This window comes from Anser anser (genome assembly GCF_964211835.1).
Source record: "Anser anser genome assembly, chromosome: 28".
Lineage (NCBI taxonomy): Eukaryota > Metazoa > Chordata > Aves > Anseriformes > Anatidae > Anser > Anser anser.
In genome coordinates, this window is record NC_139749.1 from 1,598,220 (window position 1) to 1,617,026 (window position 18,807).

At 60.9% G+C, this 18,807-nt stretch overlaps 1 protein-coding gene across 22 annotated transcripts; it reads left to right on the top strand.

The window, feature by feature from the left end:
* The first annotated feature begins 25 nt into the window (after positions 1-25).
* Positions 26-18,775, top strand: TPM3 (tropomyosin 3). 22 transcript variants are annotated; one of them, XR_014575752.1, is made up of 12 exons: positions 3,382-3,592; positions 6,354-6,487; positions 7,225-7,342; positions 7,590-7,660; positions 8,464-8,539; positions 9,567-9,629; positions 9,743-9,812; positions 11,562-11,640; positions 13,471-13,540; positions 15,868-15,923; positions 16,894-17,013; positions 17,608-18,775. XR_014575752.1 is itself a non-coding variant. In XM_083813698.1 (11 exons), the coding sequence occupies exons 1-11, from the start codon at positions 201-203 to the stop codon at positions 17,614-17,616; spliced, it is 930 nt and encodes a 309-aa protein (XP_083669824.1). In that variant the 5' UTR covers positions 63-200; the 3' UTR covers positions 17,617-18,775. The 22 variants fall into 22 exon arrangements, 18 of the variants coding, with proteins under 18 accessions (XP_083669829.1, XP_083669830.1, XP_083669824.1 ...); XR_014575754.1 differs by lacking the exon at positions 8,464-8,539 and adding an exon at positions 9,034-9,109; XM_083813698.1 differs by lacking the exons at positions 3,382-3,592; positions 8,464-8,539; positions 15,868-15,923; positions 16,894-17,013 and adding exons at positions 63-314; positions 735-860; positions 9,034-9,109.
* The last annotated feature ends 32 nt before the right edge of the window (positions 18,776-18,807 follow it).

An 18,807-nucleotide genomic window follows, 5' to 3' on the forward strand; every position in this document is an offset into this window, starting at 1 on the left:
CCACGCCAGACAATGGGTCCCGAGCAGAGACTTTTTGGGAGCGCGGGGAGGCGGCTCGGCCCAAGAAAGGCAAAGCCCCCGCACCCAGCGGGCAGGGGCGCGCTGATAAACCGGGCGGCGGGGCGGCGGGCAGCAGTGCCACCCCGCCTGCCCCCTGCCCGCCCCACTGCCCGCTGCAGCCCCCCTGAGCCCCGCCAACGATGGAGGCCATCAAGAAGAAGATGCAGATGCTGAAGCTGGACAAGGAGAACGCCCTGGATCGGGCGGAGCAGGCGGAGGCCGAGCAGAAGCAGGCGGAGGAGCGGAGCAAGCAGGTAGGACGGGTGGCAGGAGCACGGGGAGGGGTGTGGGTGATGGTTGTCCCCGAGCTGCACCACGGAGCCCTGCCGGAGCCATCACAGCGTGGGAAGGGGGCCCAGGGTGCGAGAGATGCTCCGCAGAGCTGAGCCATCCAGGCTGGGGCTTTGCGGGCAAACCCAGAGCGATAAAAACCCCAGGGCAGAGGTGAGGGGCATGCCGTGGGGCAGCGCTGCTCATGGCAGCCCCGTCGTGGGCTGCCCACGGCTCAGCCCCCACCAGTTTGGGTGGTGTCGGGTGGTGTGGGGCCGGGAGGGAGCCCGTGGGGCAGAGCTGGTCTGCGAGGAGAGAGGGAAGTCTCTCCCATGGGGTGGGAGCTGGTACCCTGCGGGGGTCCTGGGGGTGTCCGCAAGGGGTGACGGCCACTGCCCTTCCAGCTGGAGGATGAGCTGGCCGCCATGCAGAAGAAGCTGAAGGGGACGGAGGACGAGCTGGACAAGTACTCCGAGGCCCTGAAAGACGCCCAGGAGAAGCTGGAGCTGGCGGAGAAGAAGGCGGCGGACGTACGTATGGGGGGCAGGGGGCAGAGCGGGGAGCTCTGACGGCAGCCTCCCTGCAGAGCTTGGCCATCCCCGCAGCCCTGGGGACGGAGGACGGTCCCCGAAGCGGGGCAGGGGGCCGGGGCAGAGCCACAGGGAGCTGGGAGGAAGCTGGCAAGGGGCTGGCGGCCGCGAGCGGCCCCTGGAGCGCGGGGTCAGTGCCCGGCCCCGCGGAGCTCTGAGTCACGGCTGCCGGTGGAGGAGCCAAACTCCAAAGAAGGACGGAGCCGCTCGTCCACCCCGGGGGCAGGCGGGGGCCGCGTGGGCAGCGCGACAACTGCACAGTCCTGCTATTGTTGGCCGCCCTTTCCAGGAAAACAATGGCGCGAGCGGTGCAGGGTTTCGCCGCCCGGCCGCTCTCCTGGCAGCCACGTGGCGCGATGTCCCCGTTTGTCACCTGCGGGGATCGGGTGGCCAGAGGGGCTGGCACCCTCCGGCACCCGGGGGGTCGAGCACTCGTGGGCTCCCCGCTGGGAAGATGCAGATCTCATGCAGCGCAACCGGGAAGAACCCCAAGCCCCGGTGCCTGGGCTTGCTTTGCTGCGCTGTCCCGGCTCTAATTATCGTAACCAGGACCCCCGAGCCCTCCCCGAGCCCCCAGGCAGTTCGACAGCCCCGTGGCTTTGCTGTCCCAGCTCGGGAAGGCGCTGAGCTGGAGCTCTGCACACCAGGCACAGCGCTGCCTGCGCTCACCGGGAGCCCTGTCCCACCTCACACCCTTCAACCTTCCCTCCGCTGCCCTCCCACACCCTCACGCCCTCTCCCTGAAGCTTTCCTGCCCCTCTCCATCACTGCGGCACTGAGGACCACGACCCTGCTCGCTTTGCTTCCCGTTCGTCCCCGTCCTGGCTGCCCTGCGGCCCGTCGGAGCAGAGTGGGGACTGCGGCCGCGAGCGCTGGCCGTGCCGAGCTCCCCGGGGAGCGGACGCTGCCAGCCGCAGGCAGCGCTCGCACGTGGGCGCAGGGTCGGGCCCTTTCGCTCGCCAGCTCGTCCCAGGGGGCCGTGCCCAGGCGCTCGGCCGGCCAAACGTGTGCAGGGCACACGCGAGCCCTCCAAACGTGCCCCTGGGACTTGGAAGAGGTGGCGGAGGCGGCCCCAGCAGCCTCCGGTGCTCCTTCCCTCTCCGTCTGCCCGACAGCCTCGCTGCGAGCGCAGCCCCAGGGCCCGGCCGTGTTTTTATCGAGCATTTTGTGCCCTAACCCCAAACCGGAGGGTTTTAGCCCGGGCTGACGCCGTCGCAACGCCGGATTTTGGCGCACAGCGGGGCAGGAGCGAGGCAGCAGCACAGAAGGCACGGAAGGGAGCAGGACAAGTTTTTTTTTTCGGCCTGTTTTTGGGGTGACGCTCGGCCCCGTCGGCAGCGGTTGGGGGTTCGGAGCCAGGCACCCGGGGCGACCCCGAGGACCGAGGACGGGAAGCCGGTGACCGGCAGCGTGGCGGGGAGGGGGGCCGCGGGGTGAGCTCAGCCCCCGGGAATGCGCAGCCGCCGGCCCGGCCGTGCCCGTATAAGGCCCGCGGGGCTGCGGGACGGCCCGGCCCCGGTGCTCAGCGCCCCGGTGCTCAGCCGTGGGACACCGGGGGCTGTGGGGGCCGTGTGGGGCAGGGCAGGGGCTGGGGGGCACAGGCCCCGTGTTCCCAGTCCTGTGTGGGGCCGGCCCCGGTGTCCTCAGGCTGCTGCGGGGCAGGGCCCGGAGCACCGAGGCCGGTGTGGGCCCTGCCGGTGCCCCCGGTACCGTGCATGGCAGGGTCCGGTGTCCCCGGTTCCCCTTGGGACATGGCCTGGTCCTGCAGGGGGCCGTGCCCGGTGGCCCTGCTCCTTGGGGGGGGGGGGGGTGCCTTGGTCCCCCGTGGGCTGTCCCTGGTGTCCCCGGTACCCCATGGGGCACGTCCCGGGTCTGTAGGGGGCTGTGCCCAGTGCCACCGGTACCCTGGGGGCTGCCCCCGGCATTCCTGCTCCCGGTGGGGCAGGTCCTGCTCCCGGTGCCCCGCTCCTGTTGAGGCAGGTCCCAGTCCCGGTGCCCCTTTTCCCAGTGCCCCCGGCTCCCGGTGGGGGCCGTGCCCGGTGCCCCCACTCCCTGTGGGGCCGGTCCCGGTCCCGGTGGGGCCGGTCCCAGTCCTGTAGGGGGCCATGCCCGGTGCTCCCGGTGCCCCCGGTCCCAGTGGGGGCCATGCCCGATGCCCACACCCCCGGTACCCCCGGTCCCGGTGCCCCAGGTCCCGGTGGGGCCGGTCCCGGTCCCGTAGGGGGCCATGCCCGGTGCTCCCGGTCCCGCTGGGGCAGATCCCAGTCCCGGTGGTGCCCCCGGTCCCGGTGGGGGCCGTGCCCGATGCCCCCCCACCCGGTGCCCCCGGTGCCGGCGGGGCCGCGCCCGGTGGCTGCTCCCGGTCGCCACGGCAACACCGGGGGGGGGGCGGGGGGGGCGCGGGGGGGCGGGGCGTGCCGCATCCGGACCGGGGCGGTGGGGGCGCAGGGCGGAAGTGACGTCACGGCCGGTCGGCGGGGCCGGGGCGGCGGGTTCCGGTATCGCAGGGCGGGGCGGGCGCGGCGGCAGCGGCCGGGACCATGGCGGGGGCCACCACGATCGAGGCGGTGAAGCGCAAGATCCAGGTGCTGCAGCAGCAGGCGGACGACGCCGAGGAGCGGGCGGACCGCCTGCAGCGGGAGGTGGAGGCCGAGCGCCGCAACCGGGAGCAGGTACCGGCACCGGGACCGGCACCGAACCGGGAACGAACCGAACCGAACCGAACCGCACCGGACCGGGGGGAGGCGGCGTGGGCCGGGCCCCGCGAGCTGCCCGCGGCCCGGCCCGGGGTGGGGGGCGGCGGGGGGAGCCCCCTCCCGGTGCCCCCGGTGCTGCCGGGCCTCGGGGGCTCGGTACCGGGAGCGCCACCGGTGCCGTGCTCCGCTGTCCCGGGGCTCCCGTTGGGCTCCCGGTGCTGGGGGGAGGCGGTGGGGTTCGGCCGTCGGCCTCGCTTGGGGGGGGGTGGGGTGCGGGGGGGCTTGGCCCCGGTGCGGGGGGAGCCGCGGGGTCCCCTCCCCGGTACCGGGACCCGGGGGGAGCCGGAGCGGGCTCCCGGTGTGCGGGGGGGGAGCGGCCCGGCCATCTTGTGGCGGCCCCGGCGGTGCCGTGGGAGCGGGGCAGGGCTCGGCGGGGCGCTCCCGGGCACCGAACGGGGCCGGGGGGGGGCACGGGGCGGCTCCCTCCCTCCCCCCGGTCGTGTCCCGGTACCGCGGGGTCCGAGCAGCGCCGGGGGCACCGCGGGAGGCGGCCGGGGCGGGGTGGCCGCGCACATCCGCACCGCGTGCGCCGATTCTGCCCGTTCTGCCCCCAAACTGCGGCTTTTCCGCGCCGAGGGCCCAATCCTGCCGTCCCCGGGGAGCAGCTCGGTGCCGCCCGGCCCCGAGCGGGGCTGGGGGCGAGGTGCGGGCGGAGCGGCGCTGTGCGGGGAGACGGGGGGGCCACTCCCAGGCCCCGGCCGGGCTCTTTCTTTGCAGCCACATAAGGAATTCTCCCGCAGTGGCGGAGTTGTCATGGGAACCCGCGTGCTTCCACCCGGCCTGCCCGAGCCTCGCCGCACCGGAGCGAATCCGCGCTCCCGGCCTCGCAGTCGCCGCAGGGTCTGGGGCCTGGCCCCCCGGCTCCCGAGGGATTTCCCTGCTCCGATCTCCGCGGGCTCGGGAAGCGGCGCTGAGCCTCGCGCCGGCTCTCTACGGCTCCCCGGCTCGGGGCTCCCTTCCCGGAGGAAGGAGGAACGGGAAGGCGCCGGTGGGCGGCGGGGCTGCCTGGAAGCGGCGCTGCCGTGTGCGGGGAAGGAAGGCAGAAAGGAAGGATCAGGCCCTTGGCAGCCCCCTGAGCAGGGCAGAGGCGCTTCGTGGCAGCAGGGGATTTTCTTGGGTGGGTTTCGCGCTGCCCGCAGGAAGCCGGGGCTGGGCGGCGAGGTTCAGGAGGGCAGGAAGCAGAGGGCTGGTGTGTCTCCAGCTGGTGTGTCTCCGTCCCCTGGGGGAAGGAGGAGGCTCAGCGGCCTGACAGCTCGCTGCCTCTTTAGGAGGCAAAATGCGTGTGTGCCAGGCAGCCTCCTTCCCAGTTCTGCTCAACGTATCGTTTCGTTCCTCTTCGAGCAGACCACTTCCTCCTCCGGAGGAACGTGCTGGCTGCTCGGCGGGGCCCGGCCGCCCCTGCGGCAGCCTGCCGGCTCCTCTGAGCGTCGTGGTGCCGCGGGCTTCCGCGGGGAAGGGCAGGGCGCCGGCACCCAGCCCCTCCGAAAGCAGCTCGGGGTTCCTGCGCTGGCTGCGGGGAAGAGCTCGGCAGCCTCTCCCGGGCCCGAGCGTGGTTTGTGTCAGGCCCCGTTCCAACACTGGCCTCTTTCATCGCGCTGCTCCTCCTTCCTTGGGCATCGGCGGGCTCGCTTCGAGGCAGCGCGTCCTCGCAGGCGGCTTTGTCGCAAGCGGCTGGGATATTTCATACGTGCCCGGCATGTGCCTGCGCGCTGGCCTCTGTGGCGGATCACCGTGCTGCCCTGAGATGGCCGCAGCGCTCTCCACCTCTGCAGCAGTGTGGAAATCCTGCTGGAGGGGATGCCGGCTTCTTCTGGGCTGGCCGAGACGAGGTGTCGGTGTCCCCAGGGCTTCTCGGTGTCCGCTCGGGGCTCGCCACAGACCGAGCCTCAGACGCCTTGTGGCTGGTGGCAATGGAGCTGCAGCAGGCCTGGCTGGGGGCGCGCGACGCCTTCAACCTCGCGGGTTCGTTAAACCCTCGCTCCTTCCCGTGGTCACACTGCTGGCAGCCGCGCGGAGCCCGCGGGTTCTCGGCAGCTCGCAACTCCAGAAATGAGGTGGCCGAGGAGCGGCCTCTCGGGGCTGCCGGAGGCTTTGGCTCTTGCTGTGGGCTGTGGGCGGATCACGGAGCGCGGCTGGCTCCTCGCAGTCTGAGCCCCCGGAGCTGCTGGCGCTGCGGAGCCCGGTCCAGCGCCGGGCAGACCCCTGAGCCCTGTTAATCAGCTCGGGTCGCCGATGAGAGGGCTTGTTCCAAGCAACATTCCCGTCCAGATCACATGCGTAAACCGACTTGGTGCTAAATAGTAGCTGTCAGAGGGCGCTGGGATGGTGGATGAATGGGACTGATTGATGGCCTGGCAGGATTAGAGCAGCTGCGGAGAAGACACATTAGTGTAAGTCATCTACTTAGTGCTTATGGCTTCAGCTGTCACGTCAGCTCGAGCTGACAGGCGAGAAACCTGCGTGGGGACTGCTGCGCAGCCAAACCCGTGCTAAATGTTGCAAGGCTCAACTTGCAGGCGTCTGGGAGCGCAGGCCTTGGTGTAAAAAAATTGGGCAAAGCCCCTCGGCTTCGGTTCGCTTTCCTGCGCGCCGCCGCTGACCTGCGGGCAGAGCTCGGCTGCCCTGCACCGGCTGCTGAACCTGCTGCGGGCTGAGTCACCCCTTCCGCTCCCCCCAGGCTGAGGCAGAAGTGGCATCTCTGAATCGCCGCATCCAGCTGGTAGAGGAGGAGTTAGACCGGGCCCAGGAGCGCCTTGCCACGGCTCTGCAGAAGCTGGAGGAGGCGGAGAAGGCTGCAGATGAAAGTGAAAGGTGAGCAAGGGCTGCTGCTGCTCTCGCTCTGAGTCCCAGGCGTGTTCCCGACGGAGGGCCGGGTGCCGGCCACCTCCTGGGCTTCCTGGAGGGTGGGAAGCGGCCGCCGCATCAAGGCAGGGTGTGGGAGCCGGTGCCCGCTTATGCAGAGCCGCTCAAACAGTGCTGCTGCCCTCGGGAATAACGCAGAGCCAGTGGCTAAGGGCGAGTAGTGCTGCCTGCTGCTGTGCAACGCCCCTCCGGGGGAGAAGGAAGCGGGGTCTGGAAAGCCCTGGGTTGGTGAAGGGTGCTGCTGGGGCTCGGGGCTTCTTCCTGCTGCGCCCTGCCCCCTGGCAGGGAGCTCCCAACCTGGGAATGTGATTTAGAGGGGAGCGGTCCCATCAGAGCGCTTCCAGTTGGCCGCTGCGCTGCGCAGCCTGACCCAGCTGACGTCCTGCCATAAGGACTTGGCTCCTGCTGCCTCTCGGCCTGGAAAGTGCTTGGCTCGCCCGTGCAGAGTCCGTGCGACATCCTGACTTGTTCTCAGCAGCAACGTTTCCCGTGGTCCAGGAGCCCAATGAGCTGCTGGAGTAATGCTCCGAGGAGCAGTTAGCTCTGAGCGGGCGAGGCTGCTGCGTTTGCCCCAGCCCAGCAGCGCCTGCTTTCTGCGCTGTCCTCTGCGCCCGGAGCTGTGCTGGCTTGTGTGGGACCGTTCCATACATCACCCCTCGCTGCGCTTTTTTTTTTTTTTGGGGCAGAGGCATGAAAGTCATCGAAAACAGAGCTCTGAAGGATGAGGAGAAAATGGAGCTGCAGGAGATCCAGCTCAAGGAAGCCAAGCACATCGCGGAGGAGGCGGACAGGAAGTACGAGGAGGTGAGGCTCGGATGCTCTCGCGCGGCCGCCCCTGGCCGGGAGCGGTGGCTCCTCTTCCTGCAGACAGGGCTTTTCTCAGCAGACGTGGCGCGGGGAGATCCCGGCTCTCTGAGCTTCATCGCCGTTTCCCCAGCCAGAGGAACTCTGGCAGCGGCAGTAACTCCTGCAGGCGTTCCCTTCCGGGCCTCGCGCGACCTACCAGTGCAAAAATCTTCCTTGCTGTGACCTCTGATTCTCCCCCCCCCAGGTTGCCCGGAAATTGGTGATCATAGAAGGAGATCTGGAGCGCACTGAGGAGAGAGCTGAGCTTGCAGAGTCGTGAGTAATCTGCTCACGTGTGACTGGCATGTCTACCTTCGCATGGGAACTAACACTAACAGCATTTCTAACCTTGTTACACAAGGCCTGAAGTACAGGGTGGGTTTAGAGCTGCAGATGAAAGAGTTGGGAGTGTGCTCCTGCTCTGAGCAGGATCAGATCCACCGGGGATGTGAGTTTGTGTCCGCCACAATCAGCACGGTGTGCTGCGCAGCGGAGCTGGTCCGCCCCCTTGCACGGAGCAGCTCCCTAGGTGGCGAGGTCAGAGAATCCTCCCCTGCTCGGTTTTTCCCCAGCACTGCTCCGTACGTCTGGTCACTGGCTCCCTGCACACCGCTACGGGGCACACAAGCGCACGGTGCTTGTCCTAAAAGGGCCGAGGCCTGCCATGAAGCAGCACGCAGGATGTCCAAGAGCACAGCTGGGGCCGGGGCTGCTCTGTGGCCTTGAGTTATTTTCAGTAACCACTGCAGCCGTGAGCGCTGCTGCTCAGCAAGCTAAACAACTTCTGCTTGGAGCAGAGACACCGGCCGTGTGGTTTGGGCTCCTTTCACGTGTCTGGATGCTTGAGCAGGTCCTCGAGGAGCTGGTCAGGGCCTTTCTGTACCGTGGGCCTTGTCTAACAAAGCTAGCATGCGTGCAGCTGTAGCACTGTGCTTCCTGCCCAGACGTGCATGTCATGACCATGACTTCTTTGTGTTTTTCCCCTGCCCCCTTTTTTGCTCTGCGGTATTGTGTTATCGGTGCTCCTTTTGACCCTTGCCCCCACCTGGCTTGTGCCATCATGCGACCGTCACTAACAGTCGTGTCCGGGAGCTGCAGGAGCAGATCAGAGTGATGGACCAGAACTTGAAGTGTCTGTCTGTTGCCGAAGAAAAGGTACTAACCGTTCCCTTCTCGACCCATTAAACCAGAACTCTTGCGGTCTTCTTGCTACGCTCCTTCCCTCCGCTTCATTGTGTCTTTCTCTCCTGGAATGTTCTGTCCTCTCTGCCCACGAGCACTCCTGTCTGAGTGGCGGCAGCTGTCCGTCTGTCCGCCAGAACAGCTTCCCTCCTTACAGCAAACCAGACGTGCGGCTGCTACGTGAAGGTGCCAGGGCTGGCAGGAGTCTGTGTCCACGTCTCAGCCGCTCAGCCCGGTGCCCTGTGCGCGTGCTGGCGGAATATCTAAAAAATGACCTTGGAGGCCTTGGAAGGGAGCTTGCTTTCTGCAGAAGTGCTTCAAAGCAGGGTCCCGTCCAGTCTGATCGCAGGCAGTCTCCTAAAGAACTCCCTGGTCTCCCTGCACATGGATTCACTTCTCGTCTCTCCTGTCTTTCCCTCCCACTTCTTTTCCTTTTTTCTCCCCTCTTTCTTTACAAAACCCCACAGTAAATGTTCCGAGCTGGAGGAGGAGCTGAAGAATGTCACCAACAATCTCAAGTCTCTTGAGGCTCAGGCTGAGAAGGTAGGGCTGCTTTTCAAAGGGCCAGAAACATTTCTGTTTTGCTAGAAGGGGGTGTGACAGCGGAGCACCCACTGGGATGGAAATAGTGGAACTTTGCAGCCTTAAGCAGCAAGGAGAGCTAACGGATCTCAGCGCAGGGCTGATGCTGCCTGTAGGAGCTGGGAGTGCGGGAAGCCCGCCGGCCCTTCCCTGCCTTGGGGCAGACTCGAGCGGCCGAGATGTTTATGCTGCTGGGATGAGAATTTTTCTGTGCCCGAGTTTCTGCGTTACGTGCGTGGTGTGGGACTTGCTGTCTGACCCGGTCCTCCTGGAGCAGGGTAGGGGTGTGAATAAGTTGGAAGTCCGTGGGCACGTGCACCGCAGCCAGGAGTTTAAGCCTCCTTTTGTAGCCGTGGCTCTCTGGAGTGGGAGATGCATGGGGCTGCTGCTGGTTGCTGACATCTCTCCTTTTCCACAGTACTCTCAAAAAGAGGATAAATACGAAGAAGAGATCAAGATCCTGACTGATAAACTCAAAGAGGTGAGTGACCGCGTCGGGACGGCCTCTGATCGGTGGGAGCACCCTCAGGCTGTTGCTTCTGTGGCCCCTTGTACCCCCAAGCTGTTGCTGACTGACTCGCTCCTGTCTGGCAGGCGGAGACCCGTGCTGAATTCGCCGAGCGGTCTGTGGCCAAGCTGGAGAAGACCATCGATGATTTGGAAGGTATGTGCTGGGGATGGGGAGCCAAAGACTTTGTGGTGATGAGCTGGGGAAGGAGAGCTCCTTGGTACTGGGAGCAAAGCCTGGCTCAGCCTCTGGGGTGAGGCTGGTGCCTCTTAGGTTCTGGGGCTGTGCCCTGTGCATCTGCTGGAAACAATTCCCTGGCCGTGCTGCGGCAGGCCTCGAGCTTTTGATCCGAGCACCTTGCCTTGTCTGACTGATAGGACAGATAGCGCGGCTGCTAGCCTTGGTCGTGGTGTCCTCGGGAGCGTAACTGGATTCCTGTGCTCCAGCTTAACCCAATTTGAGGAGTGGCGTAGGAAAAAAAAAAACAAACACCATGAACTCCACAGGAATTGGTTGCGATTACATACCTGTGTGTGGAATCCCATGCACGTGGCCATCTGCAGACAGCGTTACTGCAGTCGGTGGGTCATGAACCAGCCCCGGGAAGACTCAGACTCCCCAGCATCGGTTCAGGATAAAGTCACCAGAATTCCCACCCGTGCAGTGCGGTGGTCGGCCTGGGCCGAGGCCGGGCTCCCCTCCTCCTCCTGGTTTCACAGAACTCCAGGAGCACTCCTGAGGCTTGCCGTTGCAGAGTCCTAACTCTCCCCGAGCCACGGAAGGAGAAGGCTCCACGTGCCTGCCTTAGCTCCGGGGCTGTGGCTGGATTCTTCCAGAGATAGCTGTGGCTAGAGCGGCTGCGCTGGCACGCCAGTGCTCTTACAGGCCTCTTGCCCCAACCACAGCATGTGCCTTAGCGGTCGTTCAGTGCCAGGTCTTGGAGATTCAAAGCCACATCCTACAGTCTGGAGTCACTCAGGAGTTTTATCTAGAAATAGCAGCGGTGTCAGCTGAGCCGTTCCAGAACTGCAGCCAAGCAGCAATCTGAGCCACCTCATGATCCGGGAGAACCGCAAAAGCTCCGAGTCCCTGCGTGCTGCCCCTGAAACGCGTTGATGGGGGGAGAGTTGGCTCCAGTCTCCGGCCTTGCTGTGGAAGTGACCTAGTTTATGACAACTGACAAAGTTCTCTGGGCTCCGCGAAGCAGTTAACAACATTACCAGCTGTATCGCAGCCTAGGCAGCCAGTGCTGGGAGGAGCCCGTGCCAGCGCTGTGCAATGCCAAAGGAGTCCATCAGTGCAAGTTTCAAGGCTGCCTCCTCCACGGGAAGGTGGGTGATTGCCAGTCTGCTCCATTATCTGATGGAGAACGCAGGTGTGGCCCGTCTGCTCGGCGTATCCTGCTGAGCTGTGTACGCACATAATGGGAATTCCCTCTGATGCTCAGGACTATTACTTAACTGACTTCTCCCAAACAGGTTTTTATATTGAAACCGAAGGTGAGAACAAAGCGCTTCCATCGATCCGTGCCTGCCTTAGGTGTTGCAATCGCCTCCCCAAGTGGAGTTGCCCTCCTTGGTACTCCTCCTGCCCATGGTTCTTGCTAAGCTAGCCGGCAGCTTCTTCTCACGAGCTGGTGGGGTTGGAGCTCTCGGCTCTGCTCCCCTCGGAGCTGGCTTGGAGTCCTGCAGGGCCCTTGCTGGTCAGGCTGCCCTCGGGCTGTCTGAAACCTCCCATCCGGCGCTCAGGAGCGACCAGAGTCCAGCAGTCGTGGTGGCTCCACATCTGACTTCATTTTCTTCTGTTCACAAATCCCACACTGCTTTTCCTGCCCCAGGGTGTTGGAAGAACTCCTCTGCCTTCCCTCATTGTTTCCCTTTTGTTCTCCTCCTAAACCTCTTCTAGATGAGCTCTATGCCCAGAAACTGAAGTACAAAGCAATTAGTGAGGAACTGGACCACGCCCTGAATGACATGACTTCCATGTAAATATGAGCTGGCTGGTGTTTGCCTCTCGCTTCAGCAGGCTAGACCGCCGGAGCTTGCTTGGTTTGCTGTGATTTTCATAGCCGGAGAATCAATGGCACTGTGTTGTCTAGGTTACTTCTACAGATCTCTGCCCCTCGGATTGAGGCTTCCCCGCAGCATGCTGTGTTCTAACTCCAGGGCCTTGTGAGCTGCATGTGTAACACCAAGTGCTGTGCTGGCCTGGCAGAGTTCGGACCTGAACTCCAGTGCAATTCCCAGCCCCGCTGGGAAGGGCTTAATGTGCCTTCGTTGCCTGCTGGAGCCACTGGGCCACGGTCTCGGGATCCTTCCTGGGAGAGGCTGTGGGCAGTGCTCAAGCAGATGCCTCAGGAATTGCCCTAACAGGCTTAAGATGGGCTGGATCGTGAAGTGATCTGTGGAAGTAGCTGACCGCGTGTTCCTGCAACTTCGCTACTTGGCTTCTTGTTGAGACTGGCGGTGGGTTCTGCTAACAGCTGCTCTGCACAGTCCTTACCACTAACCCAGGAGAGGCCAGGTACTTGCGCTGCAGAGAAGAGCCTTAACGCTAGCGTTCGAAAGCTCCCTGAGCAAAGTTTGCCGTGCACAAACACGTTTCTCTTAAAACTAGTGTCTCCTTCTGTTTCACACAGATAAGTCTTGCGATTCCAAACTCCACTTTGGATTTGCCTCTCTGCTTGGTGGCTTGTTCTGCATCTGCACCCTGCACTCGTGCTCTCCTCATCTCACTCTGAATTCCAGTACCTTTTTCCAGTTACTGTGCACAGGGCATCCCTGGGAATGAGTGCTGTACAGACTCTGAAGCTTGACAGCAGCAGCAGCCCCCAGTTATGCTGCACTTGCTCCTAAACAAAGCTCCCTCTGTTTGACCCGATGTGCCAGACACTGCCGTGCTCTGAGGGGCTGCCCTTTTCAATGTCTGGGTGTAGCTGGGAGTATGTTGTTCTCATCTGCATATCTTGTGTAGAGCTATAAAGCTCCTTTTGTATTTCTCTTGCCTCTTGCTTGAGCATGATGTCACCTTTTTTAAGGAAAAACAACTCTTGTACAAACTGAATGGAACGGCTGGTGCTGTTGAGAAATGGGTTTCTAGTGACCACTTGCTGCTTTAGAGTAACTGTTGCGATGTTGCCTTCAAACCAGTGTAACCTTGCCCGCGCTGGTGGAATACACAGACTTCATTAACGCACTAGATTTTCCCCTTTGGGTGTCTTATTGGCTCACAGATGTGCATCGCAGCCCTGCAAACGCTGCCTCGGTGCACGGCACGCTCTGTAGGTTCGGGTAGGCTGCTGGGGTTTGTAGCCAGAGGTCCTCACGCTGTCTGCTTCAGGAAAATGTTCCTCACCTGCCTGCTCTGGCATTCACTGGCGCTGGTTGCCAAACGCGGGCTTGCAGCGGGAAGTCGCCGCACCCGATAGTCACTGAGGTCGCTGGCAAGTTGTGAAAGCTAATAAATATTGCATAACTCCGGCTGGTTTCCAGCTGGGCAGGGCTGGGTGGGTGCTGTGCCTGCGGGGGGGATGGATGGCTCCTTGCCTCAGGGAGGAGAAGCCCAGGGCTGAGGGCAGCAGGGCCAGGGCATCCACGCACAGCAGCGCTCCAGCTCCCTGCGTGGGGCTGAGGGTCGCAGGATCCTCCTCGGAGCCTGCAGCGCTACACGGAGCTCTGCGGCTGGCAGCAAGCACCTGGCACGCGCCACTGCTGGTTGCTCGGGTACCGTAAGCACTGATCAGCCTCGTAACCGTGCTGCCTTACGGTGGCTTGTCCGATACTTCTTCCCTCCTGGGTCGGTTTGTCTGCCACAGTGCCCGAAGAGCCCTTCAGGAATCGAGTTTTGGTGAAATGGGACACCTCCCGTGGTTTCCTGAACCTCAGGTTTGTGCGCACTCCGCTCTCTGCACAAGTGGCACTGGCAGCGAGCACAGCCTGGACGTGCCGAGCTGCCCCAGCCTGTTCTCACTCTGTCTTCTGCGTCGGGGCTGTCCCCTCTCTGCTGGTCTGGGCAGGGAAGGAGGGAGCACTTGCAAGGAATTCCCGAGAGAATAGCTTGGAAAGGGCTGGCAGACGGTGCTCTGGCTCTTCAGGGTAACAGCTCTGTGCCCCCAAAGCAGGAATCCTCTCGGTACCCAAACCTGCAGCTGAATTTTGGGGGGGGGTGCTGCGTCCTGTGGGAGGGGCAGGGGTATCTCACAGCTGTCTGGGCGAGGGGAGGCCTCCAGCCTAGCGTTCTCCTGTTGGCTCTTACCAGGCGGGAGGCAGCATCGCGCTCCCTGCCCTTGTGAAATGGGCTCTCTCCTCGCGGGGTGGTCTCGTCGGCTCGGGGCCGAGCGGGGCGGGTGGCCCCCCGTTGCACGGCGGTGTCGCAAGCGACGTTCTCGAGGGCTGGGCTTTGGCAGGCCCTTGCCCTGCTCGTCCCAGTGGAACTCCACGCTGGCTGGATGGGTGGTGGGTGATGCAACGTCTGCCCTGGGAGGTTTTGTGAGGCTTCTGGTCTGACTGGATTGCTAGGCTTGTGCAGGCTGGTTACCACGAGCCGAGCTGTTAACCCAGGGGAGCTGTGAGTTCAGATAAGCTGACCAGGAGGCACAGGTCTCGGAGCTCCCCGTGGCCTGTAAGGCTGCCCTGCAGGCTGGGCGGGGAAGGGAGCAGGCCAGACGCTGCAGCTAGCCCCAGCAGCCCTGAGCAAGTGCTCCGTGTCGAGAAGCCATTCCCGAGGTCTCGGGAAGGTCACGCTAATTACCCCAGTCAGTCTGCTCCCTCGTGGGTGGATCGTCAGGTCCCTGTCCGCAGGCAGGAATGCTTGCTTGGAGGCTGGGAGCTGTTGCACCAGCCTTGAGCTGCTCGTACTTCTGTTGGTGGCAGATCCCTCCCATCCTCTGCTCTTCCAGAGACCCGGGACCAGCCCACGTCACCTGGGGCTGGAGGCTGCCATCAGGGTGCCCAGCCTACCTGCTCCGAGCAGGGTCCCTAGCACTAGTAGCCCATGTGCAAGGCAGGCTCCGGTGTACGCTGGCACCGAGTGTACTTGTCTGCTGCACCACAACTTCCCTCTGCTTGTAGTCAAATTGCAATGGGGCAGAAATTGTCAGCTGCTCTGGTTGTTCCTTGGTGGCTTTAAAGAAGGGACAGTCGGCGTTACCAGCTCCTGTCCTGCAGCGAGGTGTCACTAGGGCGGGTGCTGAGGGCTGAGAGGAGCTGGGTGAAGGTGAAATTCCCTCTCGTGTGTGGCTGTCGTGGTGGAGGGACTGAGCTAGGTCTCTGGGGCAGGGGGCTGTGCTTTGGCTGCTCCATGTGAACACTTGAGTGTCCTGAACCTTATGTAGCCAGGTCTCGCTCAAGAGCAATTATTCGTTGGACAAAAGTAGTGAAGAACAGTGTAGACCCCCTTCAGAGGGTGCCATAGATTCCTGGGGTAGTACCAGAATCTTGTAACCTTGTAGTACCAGAAGGATTTGAGAAGAAGCTTAAGGCCAGCAAGAGTTGCCGTGCTGTAGATACTAACTCCTCAGGCAACGGCAGCACGCTGTGCATATTGCTTCAGTTTGTGGTGATTGTTCCTACCAGGCTGGAAGCCCCTGTATAAGGATTTTTCACTGCATGGAATTCCCCCAAATGCAGGAATGGGAACTGTCAGGCTGGGAGGATGCTGCCCGTGGAGACAGACAAAAACAGATGCTCAGTAGGTTCTCTGTTGTGGCTGATGGGCTGCAGGGCGGTGGCTGAGAGGTGACCCGAGCTGGGAGAGGATCAGACTAGTACTCCCTTTCCTTTAGATACTGTCTCCAGTCCTTGTTTAGACGTGGTGGGTTGTTAGCGTGGCACAAAGTCGTGTCCTCTGGGTTAGGTAAGATGCTGTCATTCTCAATTCTGCTGTCCTTAGATGCCTGTGTCCCTGTCCAGCTGCCTAAAACCCTCAGTCCTACTGCTGGGTGGTGTGACGCGCCCTGGAAGGTGCTTCTTAGTTCAGCTGCCGTAGGACTTCTTTCTGCAGGGTACTCCGCAGGCTTAAAGCACATCCCAGGTCTCTCTCCTTACCTGGGTACGGTGCAGCCGAGCCTGCAGGCTCCTCTTCTGGTGTTCTTCTCTTCCTTTGCCTTCGCAAGCCCTTGGCAGCACTTCCATTTCTGCCCACACTTGGCTTCCACTGTGATCTTCTGAGCTGAAAAGCAAGTTAGAGTAACACAAACCTTTGTTCTTCCCAGCTTCATCTGTGTAATAGCCTAGACTTGATCTTCAGAGGCACGTGCTATGGAGACAGGTTATTTGATGTGCTCATCTTGGTACTCTACTAACCTTCCCTTTCTCTCTTTTTCTCTCTTCCTCTTGTTTCCCCTAATCCTGTTGCTGCTGCAGAGCGCCTGTACAGCCAGCTTGAGAAAAACCGCCTGCTCTCTAACGAGCTGAAGCTAACGCTGCATGATCTGTGTGACTGAGAAGGGGGCCCACTAATGCCATTAAACAAGCTTATTGCGACCACCAGTGCTGTGGACCACAGTGAAATCTGATCACTCTTAAGACTGGCAGACTTGCAAATTTTATGCAATTGCTGCTGTTGAATGGGGCGGTTGAATTCATCCTCTAACTTATTTTATTTAAGAGCTCTTTTTATAAAAGGTAACCTGTATTATTGGTGAAGAAACCCTCAGACTTGGCAGTTCTTTGAGCGGTCTCGCCTGGCTCCTCCATGGAACCAGAACTGCTGCACCCACCAAGAGAGGCGTGGGGTGAAGTTAGGCTTGTCTGCTAGAAGATACCTGTCAAGTGCTATGGCTTAATCTACTGTTAGCTGAATGACTATAGGATTTCCTGCTGCATGGAATGATGGCTTCTAACAATAAATGACTGACGTTGTGGTCTAAGACACTGCACACCTGTAGTACTTTCATATATAGCCGAGTCCTGACCTAGATAGAAGGCTTTGGGGGAAGTAGTTTTGCCCAGGGCCTGATCCCAGTGCAGTTGTGGAGTCTCAGGATGGGTTGGGAAAGCTCAGGGACATTTTGAAACCAAGTCCCTGTATCCATGACATGAAGCTGTCTCTTGAGTGCCTGCAGGGAGTTGTTAAACTCTGCAGTTGCTAGTGCCTTAGGAGGAATGCTTCTTGCTGTGTGTGCAGCGTGCTCTTTCTGACCTTGGGTTGCTGCAGCCCCTCGGCAGTCCCCTTGGGAGCGGGGAGGTGGGGAGCAGCTTTGAGAAACTGCCTGTGCCTAAAGGACATCTTTCTACAGCCTGTCTATCCAGTGTCCCGGCGTGTGGATTTCTTCAGTGGCCAGGGTGGGCTCACCTATGGAGTAAAGCCTACCTAGAGTGCTAGTTGCTGATCTGAGCTCTCCTGGCTTAAGGAACATGTGAGAACCGACTGTGCGAGCTGCCTGTAATTCTGGGCAGAGTTGTAGCACCTTTGCTCCTACTTGCTCACTGCCTGCTGTTCCCTGAAAACAGCCTCTGCCCCACTGTCCTTGGTTGTCTGCTCCCTGCTGCTAGGTAGTTACGGTCTTGGTGACCAGCTTGGCATCACTATCCTGTGCTGGGGGGAAGGGGGGCACAATCAATTGGAATTCCAGGGGTTGATTTTCTAAGTGTTTAATCTTCGAGTTGCTCTTGGGTGGCTTGCTGGGCCACTGGGGACTGCTGTCTGAAAGTGTTGAAGCCCTGGCGAAAGCTAGCTACAATCTGAGGCACCTGCATGCAAAAAACTGCCTAGAGCACTAGCTAAAAGTACCTCCTGACCGTGCCAATTTGGAGCACCAGCAGCGCGAGAGACGAGGGCTACAAATGAGCCAGGTAACTTCAGAGCTTCTAGCTGCAGCCAGCCAGGCACCCACGGTCTGAGAACTCGCTACGGCAGCGTGCTGGGAAGGGGCTAGTGCAAGCTTTCTTTGGCGAAGGTTTCTCGGTTGTCTTAGGCTGACTTGTAACTCTTAACTCTTGCTTCTTGCCAGATAAACTGAAATCCACCAAAGAGGAGCATCTCTGCACGCAAAGAATGCTGGACCAGACCCTGCTAGACCTGAATGAAATGTAATGGATCCCTGCCACTGCCTCCGCCACACGATGCCATGGGGGGCCAGCCCAGCCGCTGCTGACCTCTAACCCTTGGGGACCAGGGTTTACTTTCTGTTGCCAACTTGACCAAACACAAATCTGCTATTTCACCTCAGGGTTAAAGGTCATCAGGTTGGGCAGAGCTTCAAACAGCATTATTAAGGGAAATAAACAATGCAATAATGTTTGGGGAGCATGTTTGAGATGTATACATTTTGTAACTACCTTTTTTTGTAGCAACCATTGTAAACATTCCAAATAACTGAGGCTGGTGAGCAACACTTCAAAAGCTCTTGGCTTTAAACTTTGATATTAACCTTCTGTTAGTTAGCTCTGGGCCCCTCTGCTTTGGCAGGGGAGGAAGATGGGTGTGATGGTTCCTGGCTGTGGGCCGCTGACTAGGAGAGTAGGGCTAGGAATGGAGGCCTGTTGGGAAAACTTCCACTCCAGGAGCTGTTTGCCAAAAGAGCTGTTCAGTTTTCAGCTTTAAGGTAACTCTGTTGTGGAGAAGCAACTTGAGCAAAAGCAGACTTTTTTTTTTTTAAAGCCAAGCCTATTATCTGAACAATTGAACCTTCACAGGGGTTGTTTCCCTTCCCTCCCCCCAGTCTTGGCCACTTCCTTTCCCGGTAGGCTTAGAGAAGCCACGGCCCCGCTAACACATTGCTACACAGGGGTTGAATTTGCCTTCACTAAGTGCTGATGCACCAAGCTTTATCACTCATCGCTGGGTTAAACTTAACAGCTTAAATACAAAAGTCTTGTTTTCTTTGAAAAGTTCTGCCTACCCTGGGGGGGGGAAGCCGAGGCCTTCCCTCTCCTGGCCAGGAGTGCTCTTAATGTCTTAATAAGGTACAAGCCATCTTGCTGTGCAGTGTTGATGTAGTTTTTGTGAGGCGTGAGTGTGGAGATGTCGAGCTCGCGGTGTGTAGCTTGTGGTTCAAGCATGCTGCTTGGTTGTAGCAGTTCTAGGGGCCAATCTGGAGAAAAGAACCATATCAAGTGTTTTGATACTAAATTGAGAAATTGTATTACTGTCTTTTGAAATAAAAACCAATCCCTCCACGCTGCTGTCCCCTTGCAGTGCTTTAGTGGGT

What these genes read in the sequence shown, in the direction of transcription:
- TPM3 (XM_083813698.1), top strand. Translation starts at nt 201, where the DNA reads ATGGAGGCCATCAAGAAGAAGATGCAGATGCTGAAGCTGGACAAGGAG. An exon ending in CGGAGAAGAAGGCGGCGGAC is followed by an intron (nt 861 to 6,353) that starts GTACGTATGGGG and finishes CGCTCCCCCCAG; the next exon opens with GCTGAGGCAGAAGTGGCATC. An exon ending in GACCATCGATGATTTGGAAG is followed by an intron (nt 9,813 to 11,561) that starts GTATGTGCTGGG and finishes AACCTCTTCTAG; the next exon opens with ATGAGCTCTATGCCCAGAAA.